General features: G+C 34.3%; 3 protein-coding genes and 1 long non-coding RNA gene across 4 annotated transcripts in view; 2 read left to right on the forward strand and 2 right to left on the reverse strand.

Annotated features, from left to right (window-relative positions):
• LOC105316159 (acyl-CoA-binding domain-containing protein 5-like) lies at nt 1-4,645 on the forward strand. Its single transcript, XM_011410972.2, has 6 exons — nt 1-216; nt 715-1,281; nt 1,446-1,606; nt 1,960-2,145; nt 2,795-2,963; nt 3,034-4,645. The coding sequence occupies exons 1-6, from the start codon at nt 183-185 to the stop codon at nt 4,422-4,424; spliced, it is 2,508 nt and encodes an 835-aa protein (XP_011409274.2). The 5' UTR covers nt 1-182; the 3' UTR covers nt 4,425-4,645.
• LOC100637531 (UPF0668 protein C10orf76 homolog) lies at nt 4,597-11,296 on the reverse strand. The gene is made up of 24 exons (XM_020004070.1): nt 11,220-11,296; nt 11,121-11,177; nt 11,005-11,070; nt 10,878-10,961; nt 10,710-10,820; nt 10,613-10,658; nt 10,353-10,561; nt 10,099-10,155; nt 9,979-10,022; nt 9,861-9,918; nt 9,752-9,798; nt 9,244-9,319; nt 9,133-9,199; nt 8,797-8,913; nt 8,685-8,743; nt 8,563-8,628; nt 8,427-8,496; nt 8,307-8,367; nt 7,661-7,749; nt 7,167-7,249; nt 5,388-5,514; nt 5,074-5,228; nt 4,852-4,968; nt 4,597-4,750 (listed from the first exon to the last, which is right to left on the reverse strand). Exons 1-24 carry the CDS (start codon nt 11,271-11,273, stop codon nt 4,658-4,660), a joined length of 2,013 nt encoding a protein of 670 aa, XP_019859629.1. The 5' UTR covers nt 11,274-11,296; the 3' UTR covers nt 4,597-4,657.
• Nucleotides 8,380-18,277, reverse strand: part of LOC100637657 (serine/threonine-protein kinase MRCK beta-like) — a 27,222-nt gene continuing 17,324 nt past the window's right edge. Inside the window, exon 44 of the mRNA XM_011411003.2 lies at nt 8,380-8,401. The gene's annotated coding sequence lies outside the window, so the exon portion shown is untranslated. The remainder of the gene's footprint in view (nt 8,402-18,277) is intronic.
• On the forward strand, nt 11,308-11,594 carry LOC109587906 (uncharacterized). Its single transcript, XR_002187867.1, has 3 exons — nt 11,308-11,380; nt 11,437-11,442; nt 11,496-11,594. It is a non-coding gene; the product is annotated as an uncharacterized LOC109587906 (long non-coding RNA).

The raw sequence follows: 18,277 nt of genomic DNA on the forward strand, positions 1-18,277 counted from the left end.
CATTCCATCTCCTTGAGTGAGTGAAGAGAGCGAGAAAAAAGAACTTGAAACTATTTCTCAGTCAGTTTGCTATCTGGCCAGGTGGCTAGCTGATTGGCATTCATTGGAGCAAGCTCTGCTTTTGTCTGTACAATCAATATTATTGCAGTGAAAGCTACCAACACCTTTCTATTTAAGAAACCATGCTCCGTCGCCTATTCTCGACTAGCACAAATGGTAAGTATTGTAAATAATTGATTAATATTATTAGTATTATTTTATGCTTTATGACTGAGGAGCAATTTCATCACTGATTATTGACTCATATGCAGTGGGCAGCATGAAAACAGCTACATTGATACAGTAGATCATGTTCTGTTGTTTTCAGATCTTTTTACTTAATTCCCATCCGGCAAAAATTAAGATACCATAAACGTGACTTGATGAGATTAGGTGATAGTAATATAATGCCATAAAAGAAGATCTTAAGTTTCTTTAATAATGAATATTTCCTTACGCAAGCTCAAACAACACCCATACTAACAATTATTAGATTTCGCTAGTACAATACTGCAAGCTTAGCTTCATGCTTTGTGTGTGGGAGACCTGATTTATGGGTTAAGTTTTGATAGCGCTCTGTCACTATTAGCCACACATGCATTCAAAATTTGAACCCACTTAACACTTACACTGTGTTTACACACACATTCTTTACATCACTCATTACAACTATAGGGCTTGATAAAGCAGAAATAATCTATCCATACCAGCCTGTGCCAAGATGGGGTCACTCTGCAGCATCAATCAACGGGAAGCTATACGTTTGGGGTGGTTGCATGGACACTTTGCCAAAAGTTCACTCGAGTGCAGAAAAGACCAGCTTACTCTCGCAAGTTGAGATTTTCGACCCTCACAGTTTACTGTGGGAAAGACGCATGACGACTGGAAGCCCACCTCTTGGTGTTTACTGGAATGCATACACAAACACAGACAAGTATCTGTACACGTTTGGCGGGTACTGTGGTCATGGTAACTGCTACCACAACTCCGTGCATCAGCTAGATGTGACGACGCTTCAATGGAGAGAAGTGATGGCAGCCAATCCAAGTGATGCACCCATGAAGAAGTGGCAGTGTGGCATGGTGTCATTCACTCATAAAGACACCGAGTTTCTCTGCGTCTTTGGAGGCTGGGGTCTACTCAGTGCAAGCCACAAGAGCACAAAGCACGAGTTTGTAGCAGATAGGAGCAACCTGGGCTGTGTCTGGAGCAATGAGCTACATTTCTTCAACCTCACGAAAGGTAAAATCATAACACAAACATCACTAGTTTAAGGAAATGAGCATGATCAGCATAATGAGCTATAAACATTGGCTCGGATAGCACTGTGTTGTGTTTCATTGCAAGCAACAACATGTGTACTCTCACAGAGATAAATCATGTCATTCTCATTCATACACACACAGGTACGTGGGACTGTCCAACAACTACTGGCACTCAACCACCTCCCTGCCAAGGATTCACATTCACCAAAGTCGACTCTGAACGAGTAATACTCTTTGGTGGGTTCCAGCCAAACACAAGAAGGCGAGTCAATGATGTTTACATCTTGAACCTCCAGACCAAAGTAAGCCAAAACTAATTTACCTGCACACGCTTAACAATTTAAACGTACATGCATGACCGAGACTGCTAACAATAATTGTGTTATATCTCAAGTGAATTGTTTAAAAGGAGCAACATCTGCCACTGAAATTGCACTGGAATTTAAACTCTATTCCTCATAACCATCCTATTACTTTATCTCTTACTGTACATATATTAAATTAAGTAAGAGTGGACTAAAAATATCTTAATAAGGTATTTCATTAGCTTCAGAGTCATAGCCACCACGTCTCATTAAGTCTCATTAACTGACACACACAAAAGTATTAAGTCATCCACCAATTACTTCATTGTTGTCACTATTTATTACCACAGCACTGGATCAGACTCTATAATGGCAATGATCCAACTGTTGACTGGCCAATGGGGAGGGATGACCACTCAGCCTGTATCAAGAACGGGAGCTCGCCTCTATTCCTGACACTGGGAGGAGTCAACAACCAATTCAATACACTTGCAGACCTTTGGATTATGGACGTGGACAGCGGGAAATGGAAACAAGTAAGAGAAATAGAGAAGAACAAGAGATAATTGTAGAGTGAGAGAGTGACAAGTGGGAGAATGGAAAAAAGGTGAGGGAGAGAGAGAGGGGGAGGATAAAGGTTATAGGGTGGCGTAAGTATAAAGATTACATAGATGATGCTAAATGAAGCAATTAGATGTACTCTGTGGTTAAGTGTGGGAGTATGCATGTAACTGTTAAAATAGAAGCAAACAGAGGAAATGCATTAGGAGAAGATCATGACAGCTCCTTTTATGTGTTGGCATAGCTTTCCCAGAAGGAGAGGGTCTGGATTGACTTATTTACAAAATTACAAGAAAACACTTTTACCTAGTTTACATTGTCACTTAATAATGGTACTACAAGGCTTCAGAGTCACTTAACAACATTAAAATAAACTATTTGAAGCTTTAATAGTGCTCAGTGGCTTGTTACCGTGTCTTAATAGGTTGTTTTTCACATAAGAGAAGAGAGTGTACATGTAGTTTTGTTGTAGTGAGTGACAGTTTATGAGTATAGCCAACATTCCTTCACTTCTATTTACTAAGAAATGTCATGCAGTGACTTGCTAATGCACACACATCATAGCATGAATCACTCACATACCACCAACCAATAACAGCTACTACTTACTGATCATTAATATAGGTCAGCGCTCCACAAGTGGTGGTTGGAAGGAGAGGACATAGCACAATGGTATTCAGCCTTGCACCACGCCATTTCCTGCTGGTCATTTATGGTGGGATCTATGAATGGGTGGCAGAGAAATCACACAGGGAGCAGCCTGTTGTCACAGAAACGGCTGTCGTGGAATTATGTAAGCTGTGACTGACATCAAAAGAATTTTTAGTGACAATTACTTTGACACTCCCTTGTCTTCTTTATAGGCGAAAGCAATGGAGACTGGAGAGTGATGTGTGATGAGAGAGCGGTCGATCAAGTACCTGCCATCACTGCCAGCAACAAGCAGCAGCAGCTCAACGGACACGAGAGACGACACATGATGGAAAATGGTTTCCGCCACTCGACAACTGACTTACACCAGATCTCGCCCAGGGAGGACAGGAAATCGAAAAAATCTCGAACAAACACCATGACACTCGACAGGAGGGCAGGGGCTTCGAAACAATTAGAAGAGGCAAAGAAAGAGATCAAAATGCTACAAGGACAACTCATCGACGCCATGAATATAGTTAGGAAGGCACGGAGACAAGGAGAGGAGTCTGAAGCCAAGAATGTACAGCTGGAAAAGAAAATCGAGCAGATCACAAAGGACTTGAGCGAAACGCAAGAAAAGCTCTCATCCTATGAGGAGAAGGCACAAGAGGCTCAGAAAACCATCGACCTACAAAGAAAAGAGATTGAAACAATCAAAAAGAAATCAGCATCACCAGAACCATCAAACAGCAGCACTTCAAGCAACACTGGGTTGATACTCCCTGATGAGTCATTACAGGGACTATGGGCCGTACCACCGTCCGATATACAAATAACACAAGCTGAGCTCTCGAGGGACAAATGGTCATCGGTTTATGTCGGCTCACTCCGGGGTCTTCACATTGCTGCTAAATGCTACAAAGATACAGGGTCTATTAATGAAGGAATCTACTACAAAGCAATCAAGACTGCCCTGAGGGTACGCCATCCTAACATAATCCAATTCATTGGAGGAACAACTAACGCTAGCAACCCAATCATTCTCACTGAACTGATGCCTACCACGTTACGAATGACATTACGTCAAGGGCCTCTACCCAAGAGACAGGTTCTATCGATAGCATCAGATATATCAGGAGCTCTTAGCTACATACATCAGTTGGGTATCATTCATCGTGACGTCAACACAGTCAATGTACTACTCGAGCCAATGGGCAACAGTGCATGGAAAGCTAAACTCTCGGAATGTGCCTCAAGCAATTTCACGAGTTATCTTAAACTCTCTTCTTGCTCTTCCCCTCATCCTTTTGCTTCAAGTAATTTCTCAATATTCGCTGCACCAGAAGCGAAAGCCCCTGAACTATACACGCCTAAAACTGACATCTATGGCTTTGGGGTCGTTCTTCTAGAGATGTCCCAACCCTCAGAAGGGATTGCCTCCATTACCAACGGTGACCTCCGACCACGCCTTCAAAGGCTCGCCTGGCCGGCCATGGTTACCCTTATAAGGGCGTGCACATGTCCAGCCCCTTTAGACAGACCAAGTGCTTTTGAGGTATTACAGAGGCTAAACAGTGGAGGGAACAGTCCTCCAGTTGTTAACAGTGAATCACTAGTCTAACACACACACATGAATGCACATGCACAATTTTTATGAACACACACACACACACACACACACACACACACATGTGAAATGCATTCTTAACACAATTGTGTCAAAATTTGTACATCTCTATGTCGTCTCACTCTCTCTCTCTCCCTCTTTCTCTTCATTGTTGTCCTGTATCAAATTTAAAATGTTTAATAAGTATTAACAAATAAAGGTAGAAATTGATAATATGTAGCACAAGATTATACATTACCAGAGAGTTCAGACAGTATTGTCATTTGCTGTAAACTGGTTACTACTAAAGTCTTCCTAGCCTCACTAGTTATATTCCTTACCTGAAGAAGGAAAGAAAGAAGATTACAAAAAGATGCAGAAAAAGAAAAAAGAATAAAACAATGTGTTCGTTTTGTGTGTTCTTCTAGCTCTTCTTACTTACCAGTTGTGAAAAGTATGGAGATTCCTTTGGTTTCTCGCTATACTTGTCGTGTTGGTCTAGACCATCCTGCAACTTCAAAGTTAAAGTGTCATAGTTATTTCTTATCACTTCTAGTACCTGCAACCAGTAACATAACAAATCATAATGCCATCATTCATTAGCAATTGAGTCATTATACACAGACTATTGAGCATAGTATATGTTTATGCTACACAGCTGTACCTGCTCGGTAGACAGTGCTGTCGTTTGATTGGTCGCACAACATTGATCAATTTTCGGTGCAAAATGATTCGCTATTGATCTGATATTGTATAGTGCAGAAGTGAGGGAATTAGCAACAGAGGCTTGATCTTTACCAGGAGAAGAATACCTGAGAGCTGGAAGAGGAGAAAGAAAGGAAAAAAATAAAAAAGAAAGGAGGAATTAAAAGTTAAAAATAAGAGGGAGATAAATACATCAATTTAAAGAGAAAATAATAAAAAAATGTGCTTCCAGTTGATAGATAATTAATTGATAGAGGTTTGATTGATTGATACCTAATTGATAGAGCCCATCAAAGGATGTCTTTACACGAATTAGTTCATAATAGAGCTCATCGTAGACCGTGGGATCAGGAAGGAATGTGTCCCCATACGTAATAAACAGATTAAAGAGTTTAATGACCTGTAGAATAGATTATTAGCAACAATGAGTTTAAGTAAATAAAGTCTAAACACAAACAGTATTGACAAACTGTCTCATACTGCAGCTATTTATAACAAACAATGAAATAATTTAGTAGGAATAAATGAACACATACATGTGCATGTACAAAAATGCTAAAAATGGCAGATATAATATGCCTGAATGTTAAGACACAGGAATACGAGTCATTTGGTTACCATACCGCAGCCTGTAGTTATGAAAATGATTGTCAATAATGAAGCACACAGAGTGATTGTGTGTGAGAGAGACCACCCATAAAGATCACAAGATATACATATGTGTGTATGTACATGTACCTCGTTTGTAGGCACAAGATCACCTTCAGAGAGAAAGGGCATACACTATGACCTCATTGTATGTCCTATCATGTATATAGCATGTGTGTGAGCTTTGATCAATGTAAGTGTGTGCATACATGTTCATATATGGCCCATTGTGTGACATATTAAGTCATGCTACATGTATCCAGTATTTGTACACTACATATCAGACACTAGTGACAGTGTGATCCTTCATTGATGGTATATATCATACCAATAACAAGTGATTATCACTGAGTGGAGGCCATGGGAGAGCAGCTGTGTGTAACTCCACTAATTAGGAAGCTAATTTAATGCCATCCTGTGTGCCAATGTGCCTCAAATTAAACAATAATGTAAATACACACACACACACTATATACTACTACTCTATTCATTATTCATGCATTTAATGAATAACTGTACTTATTTACTGAATCAAAACAAGATATTAGGTCTCATTAGTGCATAGCCTTTACGAGAGAGACACTAATCCAATTAGCTGTTACTATGAGCTATTTCTCTCTCACCTGCTCCTGTACATGTATCCTTAAACTTAAGCCTAAAAACACTAAAATTTCATTACAAATGTGCATCCATTAATAAACATAAACATCATTATACTCACTACATGTCATGTGTATACTCATTGACTTTTACCAACTACCATATAGCAGGTAATTTTGGAGGGACTAAAATTTGGCGAATTGCTAAATTTTGGTGATTGGCGGTTTTTAAATTTGGCGAATTTGTGGCCACGTGCCATTGAGCATGCGTATAATCGCTCAAAATGGTGGATTTTTATTTTGGCGAATGACCATCAAAACGCCAAATTCGCCAAATTTAATCCCCTCCAAAATTACCCGCTATACGGTATTTTCACATCATTACGGTCCACTATAATTGTCATTCCTACTCCATTGCCGACTGTAATATTTTCCATCACAATACATGCAGCACATATATACATGTACATCAATGCTTCATTTACTACAGACACACACATATAATGCTTAGTATTGCATTACACTTATTACTATAATTGTCATGCAGCTATGTTATGCTGCGGTAATTAAGGCTGTCCCATCAGAGCTTCGGTAGTCATATATCAAAGGAAAGGATACATGCAAAGGAACTGTGAGAACATACAACTAATTCTCTGATCACAGGCTGTAGAGAGGGTTATTGGGTCAGAGTTCAAATTTTAATTTAAAGAGGGAAATATCATTCTCCTTTATAGTCTATACACATAAGGAATCACTATTCCTTTTATTCCTACAATTGTATAAGTACATGTACAATGTGGTGTACTTCATTTGCTGGGATGAATATGTTGATTGATGGTAGCAATTTCTCTCCATTTGAGACAAAGAAACGGACAAGACTAATGAGAGCTGAAGAGAAGAGAGAAAGAGAGAGGGAGAGAGAGAGAGAGAGAGGGAGAGAGAGAGAGAGAGAGGGAGAGAGAGAGAGAGAGAGAGAGGGAGAGAGAGAGAGAGAGGTGATATCATTATTAGATCAATGACGGACTGTAACCAAACACTAGCGTATCTATGACTCTATGCATGTAGCGATACATGTAAATATGTGGGCTATGTGTACATGGATGCCTGTATCATGTTAAATTATACATTTTTTATAAGCTTATTATATAATAAACTGTTCTTCTGCTACAATCAAAACTAAAGCATTCCAAGAGGAATAGAGAAATAGAGAGAATATGATATGCCATGTAGGAATACTAGTACGTGTATAGCGAACTGCGTGCTATGACATATGGTAGTAATCATGACAGCTGTCCTTACCATTCCACAACTCCTTCCAGCTGTAACTCAGACGGACTTTGTGCCTTTTTTGATAACAGAGGAGCCTGTGTACAATCCCCAGGCATTTACTAAAAATTAAATTACATTAGGAAGTGATTATTAATCATGTACAGTAAACATGGGCAATGCATGGGGTTTTTATTCAAAATTGTTAGGAGAATAATCAAATTTTTTAAAATGCTCAAAAATCGGGCCATAATCCCTGTATATAGTATAGTACAGGGACTTTGGTAAAATTTCGTCAAAAATGAAAAGAGAAAATTCTCCATTTTTATAATTTTGTCTGATACATATACATGTTTTTATGCTATGTTTCAAATTTGAGCTCATTCCAATTAAGTTTGGTTTTTTAATGAATTTTTAAAGTTACTCCAAAATTGGGCCAAAGTCCCTGTACTATATATAGTACAGGGATTTTGGTCAAATTTTGCCAAAAATGAAAACAAGAAAATTCTTAGTTTTTATAATTTTTTCTGATACATATACATTGTTTTATGTTATGTTTCAAATTTGAGTTCATTCCGATTAAGTTTGATTTTTTAATGAATTTTTAAAGTTACTCCAAAATTTTGGCCAAAGACAATGGTGATTTATTATACTATTGTAGAGTGCATAGTGAACTCACCAATAAAGGTCACTGTGGAAATTCTGAGAAAGGTGACTAACTATAAACTCAACTATCAATTCTTTAAAAGATAAAATAATAATAATAATAATAATGTTAATACATGTAACTAATCCTTACCTAGCAGTGAGCCAGCCATTGATAGAGACTGCAAGGAGTTCTCTCTCTTCAGTTTCCTGTGCAGCAAATTCTTAATTAAGGGAGAAGAAGCAATGAGGGTATTATGTGGAGCTAGAATATAAGTCCAATGGCTTACTGCTCTGTGTATTTCAATGTGAAATGTCATATTTGGATCAAATAGAAAGGCAGTGGACTGAGAGTTCTAAGAGAAATAAGACAACTCATGGATTCTCAATAATCAATACAGGTTTCTCTTACTTCAACAATACAATTCAAAATGATAAGACAAAGTCTAGCATTATGCTTCCCTTTATCGTCTAAAAAATAAAAAGTTATTATATCATAAATAAATATAACTCTTAGCTCTCACCTTTAATGTTTTGTATGATAATTGATGTGAAGGTAATAAAAGTACCCAACAGGTTCATAGGCTGTGCTGCCATTGGTACAATAGAAGCAACATCAGTGGAAGTTGGAGAGCTGGGGACTAAAAGAAAACAATATGATTACACATGATACAGAGCAGCTGCTAATGTTAGGAAAATACGCCCATTTAATAGTAAACTATAGTAATGAACTGTCTCCTATAGCACTTGGTGGAGCTCCCTTGAGCACACAAATACAAGTTAAGCGAATTAGGCACTTGCTAGAGTGAACTATATCGCCAATGGCAATTTCTATACAATAATTGCTGCTGCTGGCTGACCTGGAAGGTTTTTATGAACAGCTGGTGAAGGAGAGGTAGGTGTGCTTGGAGTTGAAACAGATCGAGTCTAAAGGGACAATTGAATAAAGCGAAAGGGAAGATAAATATTACGTGTGTTAGGACAGAGTGAAAGTGTTTATTAAGATAGACTGCTTCATATAGCACTAGCAGTAAGGCCTCACTTATCCTATAGCCATATTATAAACAAGCGTAACAGTGTAAAAAATATTCCTATAATTGATTTCACCACCTTGCAAGAATAACGGGATTTCATTAAGACTTATAGAGGCTCTCTCTACCTTCTAATGCTTCTAGAGAAGTCTTTAGACAGTATCTCTATGTTGTCTTGCTGTTAGAAAGCTCTTAACTTTGTCCTGTGTTTAAGCCGCCATTTTGTTTGCCGTGACCACACCCACTCACGTAAAGGAGCGTGGGTGGGTGGTTGCTAAGGCTTGTTATTTCTCCAATACAACATGTATAGAAGAAATGTAAGTGTGGACATACAAAATATATACAAACATCGCACGTGGGTGAAATCAATTATAGGAACGACCTGGGGGCTACGCCCCCAGGTCGTTAAAAATATCCTCATTATTAATGTAATGTTAATGATACTTACCTGACTTTAGCAGGTGGCGCTTCAGCTGGCATCAAAGCACTTCCTACCTAAAAGAGGAGAGAGGTGAAAATGAAAATAGTTATAATACGCAGTTTATTTAAATTCTTACCCAGCTGGTAAGAGCACCTATCAATGACTTTGGCTCTTCGTGAGAAGATGAATATTGCCTAACATGTGTACAATTCACAGAGTCTCCACTTGAATCAGACAAGAATTCAATATCTTACTTTATATATTCAGTTAAAATTGCTGATATAATATGACCCAAACCCTGCAATGACAAATACAATAAAAACAAGTTGTTATTTATACTTTCCTATTCTAAAATATCAGTCATCATTACTAACGTTAAGAATGATCTCATTATCCAAGACAGAGAGCTTGATTACATAGAGATTAGCAGCCTATGATGAATCAATGTAATATATGTAGCATAAAATTAACATCAATCAACTTTATTTGGAAAATACTAATATATACATGTGTATGCATCCCATATGCTTTAATGTGCTATGGACAATACTAATACCATATTCTTTAATTTATGACCATGCACATTACAGTACATAAATCATGTACATACATTATACTACATGAATACCTCATGCTTCCTGTAATTGACTAACAGGGCTAGGGCAACAGCTGCATCATAGCCGTGGTGCTCCTGAGCATCAGGATGAAAGAATGTCGATACGAGAGCTTCAAATATGCTGTTGAGCATGAAATATTCCAGCATGACATTCTGACTGATGTTATCAATCGAGGTTAGGATGATGAGTATGAACTTGAGGCACAAGTTCTTTACACTAACTGGAAGAGAGACAGAGAGCATGGTATATGTATTAGTGCATAATGTAGTACCAGGATATTCCTCTGATAAAAATTTGCATAAGCACTCTATGAGATTCTAAAAATAGAATGTTAGAGAATGCTTTCCATTACTAAAAATAGAACATACTCTCATTTGACAGTCTGCAGCATCGACCCCAGTCAGGATGTCAACCACTTCAATGCTGGAATCAGAAGATGAATGTTTACGATAAATTGACTGAACTAATACACATAATGTCTGAAAAGAGAGAGAGAGAGAAGCAATTGCATTTATTTCAGATAATAATTATTTAACCTGCAAAGCATTGATATTTCTAATCATGTTGTCATCAGTTTGAAGCATTCGACAGCACTGGATAAACAAGTTATTAATGTTAGCCTAGTTATTAACAGTAAGTTATTGATAGTTAGTGTGCGTATACTTTGATTTGCATGAGGTTAGATAAAGACATTGCCATAATAGCTCCTTCTAAAAATTCTACATTAGCCTGTGACAAAGGGCTGGAATGAGACGAAATTAAGAACTATTTTTTATTACTTTTAATAGAAAAAATTCATCCCAGAAGTCGCTTCTCCTTGATGAGGGGTCTTTGCCCTAAATAAAAGTAATAATCAATAGCTTTATTAGCAGTTATACTTGTAGGATTAACTCGTAATAGGTGATCAATTTCTCCCTTAGCATTTTCGCCATTTTGAAATAAGAAAATTATTAATTAATAGGCCTAGGCTAAATCTAGGCGTGGCAAAATGGCTGAACAAAAAGCTGGAAAGAAGACTCGACAGAAGATTCAAATTATGGTAGATTATCATCATCATCATCTTTCATCAGCATTATTATCTTATTTGTTTTTTAGGATGAAGTAAGTATAAGATTAAATTGTCAATGTACTACATAGATCTAACATGTTATTAGGAAATTGTGGTTCATACTCTTATCAAAAGTGTCCCCTCCTGGGGCCAATATGGGGGGCATGCATTTACTGGGACAAGTCTTTTTGTGGGTCGGGAAAGGTGGGGGCATTCTTGCTGGAGCCTACTAAAACATTAAATATATTCAGAGGCGGATCTAGGGGGGGGGTGGGGTTGCAACCCCCCCTCCAAAACATTCTAACTCAAAATTTTTTTAATGTTTTCATTGTTGCAACAGTGGTAAAAAAAAGTGTTAACCATTAACAAAGAAAGACTGTGGAAATACTGATTTTACGTGATTTTAACCACAAAATAGTGCCAAAAAGGGGTGTGATCATAATCGTGGCACACTTTGTGCGCCATTTTATTTCACAACCCCCTATTTCCAAAATCCTAGATCTGCCCCTGATATTAATATTATGATTAATTTGCTTTCTCGACGAATTGAAACGGATCTAATTTCACATATTATTTACATGTGTATCTATATATTGTCCTTTCTATCTTTAATTTCATTCATTTATCTGTGATACACAAACTCTTATTTACAACACAATAGGAAGTAAGTACTAATCTATTTTAATTTTTGACGATTGTTTACATGTTTATCTATTGTCCTTTCTATCTTTAATTTCATTCATTCATCTGTCATACATGAACTCTTATTTACAACACAATAGACAGTAAGTACTAATCTATTTTAATTTCAGATGATTATTTACATGTGTATCTATTTTCCTTTCTATTTTTAATTTCATTCATTCATCTGTGATATACAAACTCTTATTTGCAACACAATAGAAAGTAAGTACTAATCTATTTTAATTTCAGATAATTGTTTACATGTGTATCTATTTTCCTTTCTATTTTTAATTTCATTCATTCATCTGTGATACACAAACTCTTATTTGCAACACAATAGAAAGTAAGTACTAATCTATTTTAATTTCAGATGATTGTTTACATGTGTATCTATTTTCCTTTCTATTTTTAATTTCATTCATTCATCTGTCATACACAAACTCTTATTTACAACACAATAGAGAGTAAGTACTAATCTATTTTAATTTCAGATGATTGTTTACATGTGTATCTATTTTCCTTTCTATTTTTAATTTCATTCATTCATCTGTGATACACAAACTCTTATTTGCAACACAATAGAAAGTAAGTACTAATCTATTTTAATTTCAGATGATTGTTTACATGTGTATCTATTTTCCTTTCTATTTTTAATTTCATTCATTCATCTGTCATACACAAACTCTTATTTACAACACAATAGAGAGTAAGTACTAATCTATTTTAATTTCAGATGATTGTTTACATGTGTATCTATTTTCCTTTCTATTTTTAATTTCATTCATTCATCTGTGATACACAAACTCTTATTTACAACACAAAAGTTGGTAAGTACTAATCTATTTTAATTTCAGATGATTTTTTACATGTGTATCTATTGTCCTTTCTATTTTTAATTTCATTCATTCATCTGTGATACACAAACTCTTATTTACAACACAATAGGATGTAAGTACTAATTTATTTTAATTTCAGATCATTGTTTACATATGTATTTATTGTCCTTTCTATCTTTAATTTCATTCATTCATCTGTGATGCACAAACTCTTATTTACAACACAATAGGATGTAAGTACTAATTTATTTTAATTTCAGATGATTTTTTACATGTGTATCTATTGTCCTTTCTATCTTTAATTTCATTCATTCATCTGTGATGCACTAACTCTTATTTACAACACAATAGGATGTAAGTACTAATTTGTTTTAATTTCAGATCATTGTTTACATATGTATTTATTGTCCTTTCTATCTTTAATTTCATTCATTCATCTGTGATGCACAAACTCTTATTTACAACACAATAGGATGTAAGTACTAATTTATTTTAATTTCAGATGATTTTTTACATGTGTATCTATTGTCCTTTCTATCTTTAATTTCATTCATTCATCTGTGATGCACAAACTCTTATTTACAACACAATAGGATGTAAGTACTAATTTGTTTTAATTTCAGATCATTGTTTACATATGTATTTATTGTCCTTTCTATCTTTAATTTCATTCATTCATCTGTGATGCACAAACTCTTATTTACAACACAATAGGATGTAAGTACTAATTTATTTTAATTTCAGATGATTTTTTACATGTGTATCTATTGTCCTTTCTATCTTTAATTTCATTCATTCATCTGTGATGCACAAACTCTTATTTACAACATAATAGGGAGTAAGTACTAATCTATTTTAACTTTAGATGATTGTTTACATGTGTACCTATTGTCCTTTCTATCTTTAATTTCATTCATTCATATGTGATACACAAACTCTTATTTACAACACAAAAGATGGTAAGTACTAATCTATTTAAATTTCGGATGATTGTTTACATGTGTATCTATTGTCCTTTCTATCTTTAATTTCATTCATTCATCTGTGATACACAAACTCTTATTTACAACACAAAAGTTGGTAAGTACTAATCTATTTTAATTTCAGATGATTGTTTACATGTGTATCTATTGTCCTTTCTATCTTTAATTTCATTCATTCATCTGTGATACACAAACTCTTATTTACAATAAATTATAATAGGGAGTAAGTACTAATCTATTTTAATTTCAGATCATTGTTTACGTATGTATCTATTGTCCTTTCTATCTTTAATTTCATTCATTCATCTGTGATACACAAACTCTTATTTACAACATAATAGGGAGTAAGTACTAATCTATTTTAACTTTAGATGATTGTTTACATGTGTATCTATTGCCCTTTCTATCTTTAATTTCATTCATTCATCTGTGATACACAAACTCTTATTTACAACACAGAAGGCGGTAAGTACTAATCTATTTTAACTTTAGATGATTGTTTACGTATGTATCTATTGTCCTTTCTATATTTTTAATTTCATTCATTCATTTGTGATACACAAACTCTTATATACAACATAATAGGGAGTAAGTACTAATCTTTTTTAATTTCAGATGATTGTTTACATGTGTATCTATTGTCCTTTCTATCTTTAATTTCATTCATTCATTTGTGATACACAAACTCTTATATACAACATAATAGGGAGTAAGTACTAATCTTTTTTAATTTCAGATCATTGTTTACATGTGTATCTATTGTCCTTTCTATCTTTAATTTCATTCATTCATCTGTGATACACAAACTCTTATTTACAACACAGAAGGCGGTAAGTACTAATCTATTTTAACTTTAGATGATTGTTTACATATGTATCTATTGTCCTTTCTATCTTTAATTTCATTCATTGATCTGTGATACACAAACTCTTATATACAACATAATAGGGAGTAAGTACTAATCTATTTTAATTTCAGATCATTGTTTACATGTGTATTTATTGTCCTTTCTATCTTTAATTTCATTCATTGATCTGTGATACACAAACTCTTATATACAACACAATAGGAAGTAAGTACTAATCTATTTTAATTTCGGATGATTGTTTACATGTGTATCTATTGTCCTTTCTATCTTTAATTTCATTTATTCATCTGTGATACACAAACTCTTATTTACAACACAAAAGTTGGTAAGTACTAATCTATTTTAATTTTAGATGATTTTTTACATGGGTATTTATTGTCCTTTCTGTCTTTAATTTCATTCATTCATATGTGATACACAAACTCTTATTTACAACACAAAAGGCGGTAAGTACTAATCTATTTTAATTTTAGATGATTGTTTACATGTGTATTTATTGTCCTTTCTATCTTTAATTTTATTTATTCATCTGTGATACACAAACTCTTATTTACAACATAATAGAGAGTAAGTACTAATTTATTTTAATTTCAGATGATTGTTTACATGTGTATCTATTGTCCTTTCTATCTTTAATTCATTCATCTGTGATACACAAACTCTTATTTACAACACAATAGGAAGTAAGTACTAATCTATTTTAATTTTAGATGATTGTTTACATGTGTATTTATTGTCCTTTTTATCTTTAATTCATTCATCTGTGATACACAAACTCTTATTGACAACACAAAAAGGCGGTAAGTACTAATCTATTTTAACTTTAGATGATTGTTTACGTATGTATCTATTGTCCTTTCTATTTTTAATTTCATTCATTCATCTGTGATACACAAACTCTTATATACAACATAATAGGGAGTAAGTACTAATCTATTTTAATTTCATATCATTGTTTACATATGTATTTATTGTCCTTTCTATTTTTAATTTCATTCATTCATCTGTGATACACAAACTCTTATTTACAACACAATAGAGAGTAAGTACTAATTTATTTTAATTTCGGATGATTGTTTGCATGTGTATCTATTGTCCTTTCTATCTTTAATTTCATTCATTCATCTGTAATACACAAACTCTTATTTACAACACAAAAGTTGGTAAGTACTAATCTATTTTAATTTTAGATGACTGTTTACATGTGTATTTATTGTCCTTTCTATCTTTAATTTCATTCATTCATCTGTGATACACAAACTCTTATTTACAACACAAAAGACGGTAAGTACTAATCTATTTTAATTTTAGATGATTGTTTACATGTGTATTTATTGTCCTTTCTATCTTTAATTTCATTCATTCATCTGTGATACACAAACTCTTATTTACAACACAAAAGTTGGTAAGTACTAATCTATTTTAATTTCAGATGATTGTTTACATGTGTACCTATTGTCCTTTCTATCTTTAATTTCATTCATTTATCTGTGATACACAAACTCTTATTTACAACACAATAGGAAGTAAGTACTAATCTATTTTAATTTTGGGCGATTGTTTACATATGTATTTATTGTCCTTTCTATCTTTAATTTCATTCATTCATCTGTGATATACAAACTCTTATTTACAACACAAAAGTTGGTAAGTACTAATTTATTTAAATTTTTTTAAGATTGTTTACATGTGTATCTATTGTCCTTTCTATCTTTAATTTCATTCATTCATCTGTGATATACAAACTCTTATTTACAACACAATAGGAAGTATGTACTAATCTATTTTAATTTTGGACGACTGTTTACATGTGTATCTATTGTCCTTTCTATCTTTAATTTCATTCATTCATCTGTGATACACAAACTCTTATTTACAACACAATAGAGAGTAAGTACTAATCTATTTTAACTTTAGATGATTGTTTACATGTGTATCTATTGTCCTTTCTATCTTTAATTTCATTCATTCATCTGTGATACACAAACTCTTATTTACAACACAATAGCCAGTAAGTACTAATCTATTTTAATTTCAGATGATTGTTTACATGTGTATCTATTGTCCTTTCTATCTTTAATTTCATTTATTCATATGTGATATACAAACTCTTATTTACAACACAAAAGAGGGTAAGTACTAATCTATTTTAATTTTAGATGATTGTTTACATGTGTATCTATTGTCCTTTCTATCTTTAATTTCATTTATTCATATGTGATATACAAACTCTTATTTACAACACAAAAGACGGTAAGTACTAATCTATTTTAATTTAAGATCATTGTTTACATGTGTATTTATTGTCCTTTTTTCATTCATTTATTTGTGATACACAAACTCTTATTTACAACACAATAGGAAGTAAGTGCTAATTTCGGATGTATCTATTGTCCTTTCTATTTTTAATTTTTTTGTTCATTTGTGATCAAAAAAATTTATCATAATTTACATGTATTTTATAGAGAGGTGAATCTATTTATAATAAGCCTTTCATTATTTCTTTTGTATTCAAGTTACTGCATACAGAAGAGCTCTATCAAAAGGAGAAGTGGTGAATGTTGCTTATTCACGTGTTCTTTTTCTGGGTACAGCAGGTGTTGGGAAGAGTAGCTTCAAGAATTCTCTTATGAAGTTACCATGGGATTCTAAGGCGTTTAACAGTACCATCATATCTGATGTCAGCTGTATTCGTCCCTTTGCTAAGGGATTGCTTAGTGAGCAGTGGGAAGCAGTTACTCATGAAGCTGAAATTGAAGCAATGGCTCACTTGTTTTCTGCTGTCAGTAAAGATAAAAAGTATCTCTCAGTTCTCTTTGATCACATTAAAGATGTCATTGATCCTACTGATCATGTCACTACTTCATTAACTGCAACAACAAAGCTTAATTATGTCCTTCGTCAAGTTAGCAAGTTTCAAGTTATTAAAGAGTATTCTACAGGGGATCAGTTGGAGCCTCATCTATTAATGCATTTTTGGGATTGTGGGGGTCAACCTGCTTTCCTTGAGATCCTACCAGTTTTTCTCACCTCTCGTACCATATTCCTCCTTCACTTTGATGCCTTTAAAGATCTTAACAGCAAATGGCAGTCAGTCCATCATATTGATGGTGTTCAATATGATGGAGAAGAGGTCAACATGTCTACACTTACATGCATGCTCAATTGGATGGCCTGTGTTCACAGTCACCTAATGAAGTATGGGGCAGATGGAAGTATTCCTGATTATCCTCGCATGTTTTGCATTGGCACTCATGGAGACTTGCTAACAGATGAAAAGAAGGAGCAAGTCAGAAGTGAATTAATATCTCACTATAAAGATAAGGAATATGTCAAGTTAATATCTGATACCCTCATCATTGATAATACATCATCTGGTAAGGGTGAATCAGAAGATCCCAATATTGAGGTAGTGAGAAGTGCCATCATTGATATTACAAGGAATAAGCTAATAATAAAAACTCCAATCAGTTGGGTTCTCTTTCGTAAAGTTCTTCAGGCATTAGAAGAAAATATG

The sequence above is a fragment of the Amphimedon queenslandica genome, unplaced genomic scaffold (assembly GCF_000090795.2).
Source record: "Amphimedon queenslandica unplaced genomic scaffold, v1.1 AMPQUscaffold_13513, whole genome shotgun sequence".
Classification (NCBI taxonomy): Eukaryota; Metazoa; Porifera; class Demospongiae; order Haplosclerida; family Niphatidae; genus Amphimedon; species Amphimedon queenslandica.

Bases quoted from the DNA above. Each gene is read 5' to 3' on its own strand.
- LOC105316159 (XM_011410972.2), top strand. From the start codon at position 183: ATGCTCCGTCGCCTATTCTCGACTAGCACAAATG. The intron at 217-714 runs GTAAGTATTGTA...TTACAACTATAG, and splicing joins ATTCTCGACTAGCACAAATG to GGCTTGATAAAGCAGAAATA. The intron at 1,282-1,445 runs GTAAAATCATAA...ATACACACACAG, and splicing joins TTTCTTCAACCTCACGAAAG to GTACGTGGGACTGTCCAACA.
- LOC100637531 (XM_020004070.1), bottom strand. From the start codon at position 11,273: ATGGCGAAAATGCTAAGGGAGAAATTGATCACCTATTACGAGTTAATC. The intron at 9,320-9,751 runs GTAAGTATCATT...ATATGGCTATAG, and splicing joins GCGCCACCTGCTAAAGTCAG to GATAAGTGAGGCCTTACTGC. The intron at 8,744-8,796 runs GTGAGAGCTAAG...TTTATTTTTTAG, and splicing joins TATCATACAAAACATTAAAG to ACGATAAAGGGAAGCATAAT.